The sequence below is a fragment of the Ptychodera flava genome, chromosome 2, assembly GCF_041260155.1.
Source record: "Ptychodera flava strain L36383 chromosome 2, AS_Pfla_20210202, whole genome shotgun sequence".
Classification (NCBI taxonomy): Eukaryota; Metazoa; Hemichordata; class Enteropneusta; family Ptychoderidae; genus Ptychodera; species Ptychodera flava.
This window is the reverse complement of record NC_091929.1, coordinates 42,544,812-42,556,080: the sequence shown is the minus strand read 5'-3', so window position 1 is coordinate 42,556,080 and position 11,269 is coordinate 42,544,812. Positions and strand designations below refer to the sequence as shown.

At 37.1% G+C, this 11,269-nt stretch overlaps 1 protein-coding gene across 1 annotated transcript; it reads left to right on the top strand.

Annotated features, from left to right (window-relative positions):
• Positions 1-300: 300 nt before the first annotated feature.
• LOC139121331 (uncharacterized) lies at positions 301-10,900 on the top strand. Its single transcript, XM_070686136.1, has 8 exons — positions 301-436; positions 3,593-3,836; positions 4,656-4,712; positions 5,682-5,858; positions 6,715-6,843; positions 7,571-7,636; positions 8,678-8,798; positions 9,502-10,900. Exons 2-8 carry the CDS (start codon positions 3,642-3,644, stop codon positions 9,585-9,587), a joined length of 831 nt encoding a protein of 276 aa, XP_070542237.1. The 5' UTR covers positions 301-436; positions 3,593-3,641; the 3' UTR covers positions 9,588-10,900.
• Positions 10,901-11,269: the final 369 nt, after the last annotated feature.

Genomic DNA, 11,269 nt, shown 5'->3' with positions numbered 1-11,269 from the left:
CTTTGGCTTCTGGACTGCCGTTTTATCCCTTCCTAACCTACTCTACTCAAAGTGTACCTGGTAGCTTTTTTATTTTATTGCTTTTTGTCTTCACTCTTGCGTTTATGGCGATGTAAGAAATAACCATACTTGTAATGGTAGTTTTGCGACAAATATGACGAAAGATTTCTCACATTTCAACGAAATTAAAGTCCCTAGTACTTAAGCTTTGTTCAACATTATTCTGTCGCACAGATAGCCTAGTTGTACATGTTTAAACTTTCACCTCTTGAAATCAGGAAGTCAAAATTACTGAATGTGAAACTGTGAGGGCGTTGCTGTTTTCCAATCATGTCTGCCGTCCTCACAGCTTTAACGTTGTCTTACCAGGAAACGCCAAGAGTATTTCAAAGCCTTGAAGCAGGGGTGAATCAGATCTCTTGGAAATAGCTCGCTGGTATGTCTTTGATCATTACGTCCCTGATACGGGTTTTGCGGACTGAGGTCGTACGGCAGAAAGGTCCGAGCGTTCGGAGGGAGGGCGTATGCCGTGCGACCAAAGTCCGCAAACCCGTATCAGGGCCGTAAAGGTTTCATCATATGCGATAAATATGTAATTAACATAATATTCAGCATAGTTTCGGCGAAAACAGTGTGTGCAATATTAAAAATATATCGCCCTTTTAGTCCATTTTTCAGAAAAGCGATGGCCTCTTCCCGTCGCAGACTGACATACATAAGGGAGAACCATTTGATTTCTGGGGGGGATATGGAGGATTTTGAGAAAAAAAAATTTGTCACCAGGTGAGATAGAAGAAAAAAAAATTGATCCTGTCATGGCCTGAGAAAAAAAAAATTGTCATAACAGACAGAAGTGAAAAAAAAATTGTCACAATGCACCAGAAATTAGCAAAATTTGGAAACCTTATTCTCATATATTCTTTGCCGGCGCGCCGCCATAGGCGGCGCAAATGTTTTTACCACAAGCAATTCTTATGTTTTTTCCCAGCACTTATGATATAAGCATGCACTACATAGGTCTACTTTACACCTCAGTACACTCAATGTTTTCCTTCCCTTTTCTGACCCAAGAAATCATATTTCAGGATTTCTGTTGCAATCTCTCAATGGCATAAAAACACCTCTCAGATTGCACCAGACTGCACCATTGCACACATCAATATCTTAAAAATTTCCATGCAAGATAGGGGAAAGCCCCAGTGACACTTTCCCCCTAAGCCTCTCGCGTGTTCTCCCCCTGTACTTTCAAATTCTGCCCGGTCAGATATCCTAGTGAAAACCCTGTCATAATACTCATCCAAATTAAACAATATACTATATGGTTAGATACTGCGTGAGCTTTTATATCTTTATTTTATTGTGACTTTGAATTTCATTTTGATGGGTTCACCTTTTTTTAACCATCATGAGATAACTGATGATAGTCTAGCAGGGTACATCAGGATTTGAAAGGTCTTTACTGTTGCTGTATTTTGTAAATTTTACAATTACATGTATTTGTATTTAACTTTTCTAAGTGGGGGGATCAGTCAAAATTTCAGAGTTAGAGAGGGAGGTTACTCAAATTCATCATGGTTGGCGAGGGGGGGGGCACTCGAAATTTCAGAGTTTCAGGCCGTAAATAATGACGACTCCCTTATATACAACGCATTACAAACTTGATGACCAATAAAAAAAAATTTGCACTGCTACTCCATTTGGAAAAAAAAATTGATGCAGGTCTGACAGTAGAAAAAAAAATTGCTGTCACTCTGACAGGAAAAAAAATTGCTCCCATACCCACTTCCTCCATACCCCCCCCCGAAATCAAATGGTTCTCCCCTAATGACGTCATTTGTCTACGTGCAGACTTCTAGAACACGCAAAGCAACATACGTGATCAACAGAGATCCTGACTGAAATTGAGGTGTATAAAGAAGAACAAAAGCGTGATGTAAATTATTGTGATTTATACTGAACAGGCGTGGACTTAGCTCTGCATGGCAGGGCTGTGTGTTACTACGACCTCCCACCACAGCACTGCAGGCTGCCATAGACAAAGCCGCTGGTGGCTCCTCGGAAATACGGCGCCCAGTTTCTCTGCCATAAACAGTCGATTTTGAATCCAAAACTTCCATTGATCTTCGTTTTCGAGCATACCCACCTCGCCCAGGTACACGTTGTGCTCATCTGCGCTTGTAAACTTACGCAAAGCCTACTTTCTCTCTCTATGCGAGGGAAGCGTTCGTATCCGCGGCCATTGTTAATCTCATTCAACCCAGGAGCATTGGGCGAAAACCAGCCTTGCAAACAAAGAGCATCGCGTGATATCAAACTTCGAAAGTCGACGTTCTTACAGGAGTGGAACAAGAGAAAATTGTCAAATATGTAAAACTTCTGAAGAGAAAAGAAGAAATTATTTGGTCAACAGAAAATTATCATCGTAGATTGCACATTGCTGAGTGGTGGTTAGAAATAATGTTAAATACAGAGTGCTACATCGCGATGTAAATATAAAGTTATGAGACAGCTTTCTGTGCTCCATCCCAATTTCAAAAAACTCGTAAAATGGTGATAGGGGTTTTAAAGAATAACTAGGCGTCTTCGACAATACCTCCGCTGCACGATGTCACTCGAAAATAAATCCCGGTATTTTTGTGAATAACCTTATATTATTGGCATCAAAAAGAACAGCTTCTCCATATATGGAGATAGATTTGTTTACCGGTATACTTGCAACAGTCAATAAGGATGTCAAGTAATCTTTTTATTGCATTGTATAGTAATATGTGATATTATTGACAATAATTTGACCAGAATATTTATATTTTAGTCGGAACATCGATGATTTCAAGGTAACAATGTCATGATTCTGGAATTATTAATTTCCAAAGTGTCCTCAAATGTTTAGAAAAATGTAACTCGGACTTTATCACAAATTGGTCAAGTAAGGAAAACGTTATTCTTCAATTTGATGATTGTGAAATTTTTCTTGAGATCGATATCAGCTGGTTGATTGTCAAATCGTCAGTTCCGCCAAAATTTTGATATAAAAGAACAATAGTTGCATGGGTGTCTTTTTGGTGGAATCCGTGTTATCGAATATGTATTGAAGTGACTTATGACATCATATTTTACAACGAATACCATAATGCTGTTTCACATGGCCGTCCCATTGATTGAAGCAATAAATATTCCTTCCCTGAATGTTAAAATGCACCTTCTAGCAGGCTTTCATACCTAAATTCAGGTTTTAATAAAGGGACAGTTCTCAATCCCTGGTTCTCGCATTAGTTGTGTAGTCGAATTTTTTATCTAGTCGGCAATGTCCTTTTATATAAAGCTATAAATGACCTGTCCCTTTACATGCAGACTTCAAAAATCAAGAAATACTCATCACTAGTAATGAATCTATGAGGGCATTAGAAGGCCAGCAACATCTTATCTCAAAAGCGATCGTCTGTGTCACTTCTTTTGTAAAAGATCCTTGCAACAAACTGATGTCAAAGCTGCATTTGATTGAAAAAGTTCTGATTTTTATATCGTCTGTAAGAATTTTAAACGTGTTTCACGGTGTGATGTTTTGCCTTTTATTATTATTTTCACCCAACAGAAACATTTCTTTCACAAAGAAAACTAATTGGAGAGAATAATGAGACAGAATGGATAAAGTGACCATTTATGATAATCTGCCTAAAGACAAGAATGTGGATCACCGTGTTATAGCGTCTACCTTGGTGAAGATGGCCTACACCCAATTCCTGTTAGGTTGCCTTTTAATCTATGCAGGCGCTGCGGCAGTATATAATGAATGTCACTTTGCATACCTTGGTATACCAATTTATGGTGGAATGTTGGTAAGTATTAGACCGTCAGATCTTGGCACTGTAAGCTTGTGCGATGAGATTGGCATGGGTGGTGACTTAGTTAGAAATAAGTCATTTAAAGGGCGAGTAATGCTAACTTTTGATGATTTTTACAATGTTTTATTTTACATGTTAATTGCAAGTTCTTACGTCGTTCAAAAGAATATTGAAACACCCATTGCGTAGCTTGTCAACATAGCGTATATGTGTGTAAAATGCACCGTTATTGTATACATTTGAATTTTAGTCCGGCCCGGAATTAAATTGTCAACAATACAACGCTGTTGACACATGTACAGGCTAAGTTGACAAGCTGAATATTATACATATCAACCTGTTGTGAGGAGTACAACAAGAAATTATGATTGACTTAAAAAAAATAAACAGGAAATGTTATATGTTTTGGGGATTTAGGTGCTGTCAACTATCAGTATAGACATCGTAAGGAGTAAAATACTAGAAACAAAGGCCAGTACACGTGGAAGTAATTTTGGCAGTAGAATTACAAATGAAAAGAAATTCCAAAGAAAGCTTGAGGATATCAAAAATGAATTCAATACCAGGGAAGAAAGGCAGGATAATCATGCCCTCGAACGGATTTACATCAAAGAGACGAAAGATCAAGTTTGTGTGACTCAAATTTTACCAGGATTTCGTCCCGTCAGAAGGATACTTGTTCTTCTGTTATGAACTACAACTTCCTCCCAGACATTTACAGTTTTCGTATGTATACCTCTGAAATGCCACGTATTGTCGGATGAAAAGGAAACCATCGTTTGTCTGACCAGCTCTTCATATAACATTTTCCAGGCGATGCTAACAGGGTTGTTGACTCTAATATCGACCGAGAGGAAGACTACTGACGTGGTAAGAATGACTTTATCTTCCAAATTTAAAAAGAATCGCATACAATATAGGAAAAAAATAGCGAGACTGGAGCGAGAAAGTGACGCTTTCTCGCAATTGGTGAGAATCTCATGTCATTCTCACTGCTACCAGTGAGAATTTTTGAATTCTCACCGCTGAGCAGTGAGAAATGCACTCCTTGGTGAGATAGTAGATTCTCATCGGTGAGAATGCAAATTCTCACCAAGCACTGTGAGAATTGCAATTTATACGGCAAGAATCAACCAGACTGATCATTCACTGGTGAGAATCAACCTGACTCATTGTTCACTGGTGAAAATGAACAAGATTGATTTACACCAGTGAACAACAACTTTGGCTGATTCTCACCAATGAATGATGAGTCTGGTTGATTCTCGACCTAAAAATTATCATTCTCACAGTGCTTGGTGAGAATGTCCTTTCTCACCCGTGAGAATCTATTGTCTCACCAAGGAGTGCATTTCTCACTGCTTACCGGTGAGAATTTTAGAATTCTCACCGGTAGCTGTGAAAAATGTCAACAGATTCTAACCAATTTCGAGAAAGCGCCACTTTCTCGCTCCGGCCTCACAATTTGTCGACGTGAGAAAATATACTTTATTAAGTGTCAAAATATTCATATATTATAATACTGTACTGCACATACACTTTCAAGAGCATTGCCAAAATAAATATTTTTGAATACTCCTGGGTTAACTGTTCGTATCCGAATATGCAGATGTTGTTTTGATCGGATTACAAAACAGATCCTCAAATTTTAAGCAGCAAGAAATAACTTCTAATTTTGAAACATTTTATGTGTACTGTTTGTGTTGACTTTTATATCTTATGATATCTGTGGATTTTACAAAACGATTATGTCATTCAAATATTTAATACTCAGTTTGTGTCATTCAAATATTTTTGTCAAACTGAAATCACTACGATGTGAATTATTTTCCTTGACAGACTGCTGCCACGATTATCTTTTCATTTATGTCTGCAACATTCTGTGCAGTAGTGGTGGTCACTGTCATGGCAGTGGCTTTGGGTTCTGAGGAATATGTGGCACGTGTCGTCAGCAGTTGTGACAGAATGGATTATATGCACCAGAAGAGCTGCAAACAGCAACTCTACAACACTACAGTATGTGACACCATCTTTTGTCTTTATACGTGTACAACTCCCACTAAAACCTGTAAAGAAGATTACATAGAGCAACAACCTACAAAGTTTAATTCATTCTTCAGTTTTATCTACTCCCTTGAAGATTTGTTATAGAATTGCAATAGTTAAAGGTATACTGTCACCTGTTCCAATTTTGCCACACTTACCATTGAAAGAAAATCTAACCAATCACAGATTTTAAGCGGGTGGCCGCTTTTTAAAAACAGCGCCCTCACATGGGCATTTTGAATTACAAGGAACGCCCCTTTGACCATATATGGGCATATTTAGATTACAGGTGACTGTATACCTTTAACATAGAGTACAAACAATTCACTATAATTGCGTTCATAGTTGGGTTCACTCGAACAATCGCCCATCACATTTTTTGGGCAAAGTTGCTCCAGTTTAGTTATCCCATACTGACAACTTATGGACTTACCCCTTTTTGGCAAGAGTGCCTCATAACGATTCAAAAAATAGAAACGTGGTGTCAAGTAAGTCATCAGCAATTTCATTAATAGTGGCAGCTAGTGTGTAGCTTGATAACATCTTTTAACTGATTACATAATGTGAACCGGACCCATGTACATTTACATTCTCTTGGTTAAATTCTATTTGGAAATATAACTGTGTACAGTTAAAACATTTACTTAGAGTAATAAGGGATCAGTATTAGGAGTGACTTATTGTAAATCTAAGTCAATGTGCACAGATCAAAGCCATTATTAGTAATTCATGCTTCAAAGCGAATTGCAGTTACGTGTAGTGTCATCCTTGTTGACGCTTTTCATTGTCGTGCATGTTGATATTAGTCTAATTTTGTTCTTTCCAGCACAAACGACAAACTATTGATACCTTCATTCTGCTGATGGCTGTGTGTGAAGCGATTGTTGCCATTATAAATGGCATTCTGTGCAGCAGGGTTCTCTGTCGCAATGGTTGTAAGAAATGTTGCAGCCAGGTTAGTATGATTATAAAAACTTAGATTAACACGATTGGAACTAATTAGGGAGGATAGTATCTTTTAATGAAGTAATGCTTTGTGTTCGAAGGTTTAAGGATTAGTGTCATGTATAGCATGGTAAATGAACAGCATTATATTTTGTACAATGTAATGAATGAAATGAAAGCCTACCTATACATAGGTAGGCAGTATGAGGATTAACATTTAATGTGCATGAGCTCTTTTCAGCGCCACGCAGTTTGAAAACTATCGAATTGGTTTTGACAAATTTCACATTTTGTAACCGCAAATCGTATATTTCAAATTATGGGCAATAATATATCAATGGTAGTTTCACCAAAAGTGTTTCAGTTGGTCAGCACATAAGTACAAAGAAACGTTTAAGAGACTTATGTGCTTTCATAGATCAGTTTCTAAAAATTTCGTCGTCAAGATAAAAATATTATGACAATTGCACGAAGCCAACCATTGAGAGTCTGAAATTGTTTTACTCGGCCAGTTTTACAAAATCTTGAATATCAGACATTTCTCAGCAAATTCTGAAAGTGAAATCTTCTACACCTGTTGGATTAACCTTAATTTGATAGTCTTGAAAGATCAATTTGTCCCTTTGACCTTCGACCTATTTGAATCTATACATTTCTCATGCGAAATTGTCACGTTACGTAGTGTTATAATAATGGATCAGGCTATAATAATTTTCTAAAATCTTTTTGAATAACAGACTTCTCAGATCCAATGTTGTTGGAGATGTACCAGAAACACCACACCCTACTACGGGCCTACACAGGTATGGTCTATGCTTATGCTATTACACAGTCGAACAGGGAATAAATAGACAAAGAAATATGATTGCATTGTTATGAAATATCCTTAATAAGAATCCCTTTTGGTATTGCATCGGGTTGAGCTCCGTTTCTGCTCACCATTCCTTGATCAAATTACTGAATGTGTGACAATTTTACTTTACATAATAATCTTTGGACAATATGTTACAAATATATAGTCAGAAGGAACTTATAAGTAAGAATTAAATGTTCTCAACTTGGCAGGACGTAAATATTTGCATCTCGTTTAAGTTAGTAACTTCACCACGGCGGTCAGGCGTTAATGAGCCCAAATTGGTCGACTGCTCTATGCTGTCAACTTACATGATTTATGCTAATAAGCCAATGGTTCCAGAATTTCTCTAACGCCTCTATGAGTATTACAGAGGGTTTAAACAGGTATGTAGTAAGGACTTGCTGTGGAAGCTGGCTGCCTTTCCTTTCTATACGCTTTTACTTTATTGGACGCGAGGTAGACTACTATGCCAAAAGACACGTTCAATGATTTTATCAAGTACATGTTGCTGAGCAGAAAGAAGCTCAACTCTCATACAATACCAAAATGGTTTTATTACTAATATTAATATTTCACAATATTTCATAATTATGAGATTATTTATTCCAAGTTCGTCTGTGCTCAAAGCCATAAGTCTGTTACCATATATAGAAATGTTATACAAATCATGGTCTCACTTCAAAAACTGTTAAACTAATATGGCTTAGCATATTTTGTATCCTTTCCAACCGTGGTGCTGTATTGACACATCTTTTCACATTCTGCATTTTTGCTTTTCATGTTGCTCTCGTAGCATTGGAGAAAAGTTTTTCTCTTTTGTTTAGATCGGCGAATTTAAATTTTGCGTGAAGTTTAACATGACTCTTTCGATAATTCATGCTGTACATAAACATATCATGCCTTTGAGACTTGTAAGAATTGTTTCGTCCATATATATATTCCCCTCTAAGCCATAATTTAAATCCCATTTTTGATAATTTCCCAATAGATGAAGGCATATCTTGGTCCCCAACGTGGTTCGGTAGAGGTCTCACAAGATGGATTCATGTCGATGCCAGTTGGAGAAGGCAACAACATGTTTATAATGATACCAGCCAACTCAGCTAAAGGTAAAAACAGCCTAGTATTGGTAGGTGCAATCTAGAACCAGGTGTTTCAGTACTGGAAACACATTCATGTGTATATTTTGAAAAGTAGGATTTTTTCCCACAAGCCCGTGTGTCTATGTTCAACGGATTTGTTATTGTTAAACATTACATTGCTTGGTTTATTTTTAAATCTTGAGTGTTTGAACACACCGATGGGATCACACGATTAAGTTCTTTACTAACATTCTCTTTGACGGCTGTTGGTTTCCTCTATATTTCCATTGTCTAAAACTACTGAGAACTGAGAAAAATTAATTTAAAATGCGATACCACCATACTTTCGGACAAATACTATTGTACATTCTTCTCGTAAAACACCCGTTAAAAGAAATAATTTTGGTTCTGGAAGTTAATTTTGGTTCTGGAACCGTTAAGCCGCCAAAACAATAGTCTTGGTGACCCAGACTCTCTGCTGGGGGCGCTACACTTCCTCCCAGAGAGTGTGGGTCACCGAGTCTACCAAGACAACTGCCCATCGGACTCCGACTTTCACCCGATTGTGTACCCAAGGCCAAACTGTCCGTCTGCTGGGTAGGAAACATCTATTGAGTGACAGGTCTGATACCTTAATAAATGAATTATATCTGCCGAGATGCATCATGGTCTCGGCATGACCATTCGACATGCAAATGGGTACTTTTAAATTTTTGTAATTTCTTTACAGTGAATGGCAAAGATTCCAAGGACATCGAGAGACAGAGAGAAGTTATTGATACGGCTATCTCAGAATCGTCACCATTACTGAAATGATATAATAAAGCGACTAAACAAACAAATAACTGATGAATGCATTATGTAACCTCAAAGTGTTACATCAAATGGGAAAGAAAAATAGATATAAGGAGACTTTCTTTGCCTCTCACGTTTAAGTACTATATCAATCATTGAAACAAATTTATGAAAAGGTATTTGCCATTAGTGTCGCAGTTACCCTTACAATGATACCTTCACTTTATAACCAAAACCATATACATGTATAAAATATATATTACATATAAGGCAATCGAAGTACTTAAACCTATTCGATAGGTTGGCTGCGAATAAAATGCATTTATCATGTTCCTTGTATTAAATATCATCAAACATTTGCGGTGAAGGTATCGCTCCTGACCTGTGTCATGTTTTCTCACTATACCGTAATATAGTTTTCAGTTTAAGTTTTGAGGTACCTAGCCAAAACGATGGAGAGGTGCTGCTCACCTGCCTCATTGAGTCGTATTTCTCGTCACGTGATTAAAGGTTAGAAAAAGCCTGCAAGGACTGGTCATTAGTCACAATTTTCTTGAAAATAAAATAAAGGATCATCAAGCAGGAGAAACTTAGACAGGGTAGATTTTACAACTGGTATACTTTGCGATTTTTTTTTTTGATCAGTGAATATTATAGCACAGTGGCGTCAAGCGTAGCGCGGGAATAATATCCAAACATAATACTTCAAGCATTGTAGCAGAGCTAACAATGTTCCGAATTTTAAAAAAAAACATTTGACTACAAACATTGCTGCAGTCAGCGACTTTTCTTTGCCTACCAGACTCACTAAAATTGAATATTTAATAATTTCTTGGTTCTCTCTCTCGCGCGCCGAATACACTACAGTATGGCATAGGGCTGCGTACACTGCAGTGCGGCATCGCCCTGCACACACTGCAGTATGGCATCACCTTGAATTCTGGGTAGTTTACCTTCGAAAATAGGTTTGTTGCGCGTGTAATTTTGCAATTTTCTCGTACAAATTTTAAAGTAAATTGGTTAATTGACATATTAATGAACTTTTACATTTATTCCGGTCAACATAGTCTCATAATGTCGCATTCAAAGTGTATTCGGTAAAAAACATTGTAATTACTGGTATAAATTGAATTTCAAATTTAATGAAATTTTCTGTCATCGAGAAAAAGCATGTGACTATATGTTGTGTGCCTGAAATGGATGCAAACCATGTTTCTACATAAACATTTGGCTAGCATTTGAAAAATCCAACAAGTAGATGTCGTGTTAATACTATAAATGCAGTGTTAATGAGGAAGATTTTTATTGTAATAAAGCATTATTTGTTGAAGAAATTTCAAGCAGTTTTATTTCCTGTTGTTTTGTTTGAGTTGATTCCGATATCACATGTATAATATGTTGCATGTTACAACTTTAGATACGTTGGTGTCACTACAATGAGACACTGACAGCTCATTTGAATTCTCGTATATTACTTTACATAAGTGGTTCTATATTCTGTGAAAAGGAGTTTGAAGCAGATGCCATTGTCACTTTTAATTTGGCAGCATGGTTGCCATTTCATCCCACTTTCTAGCTAACAACTCGGTTGACGTAGTGGAATATCTGTGTAACGCATTCCAGGAAAGTTTACTTTTATACAGCAACAAAAATTTTAAAAAATCATTCTAACACAATTGTTTTCTGCAGTGCTTGATACTGTC

Excerpts from the sequence above, each read along its gene's own strand:
- LOC139121331 (XM_070686136.1), top strand. The coding sequence starts at position 3,642 with ATGGATAAAGTGACCATTTATGATAATCTGCCTAAAGACAAGAATGTG. Across the intron at positions 4,713-5,681 it reads AGAGGAAGACTACTGACGTG|ACTGCTGCCACGATTATCTT; the intron begins GTAAGAATGACT and ends TTTCCTTGACAG. Across the intron at positions 5,859-6,714 it reads AGCAACTCTACAACACTACA|CACAAACGACAAACTATTGA; the intron begins GTATGTGACACC and ends TGTTCTTTCCAG.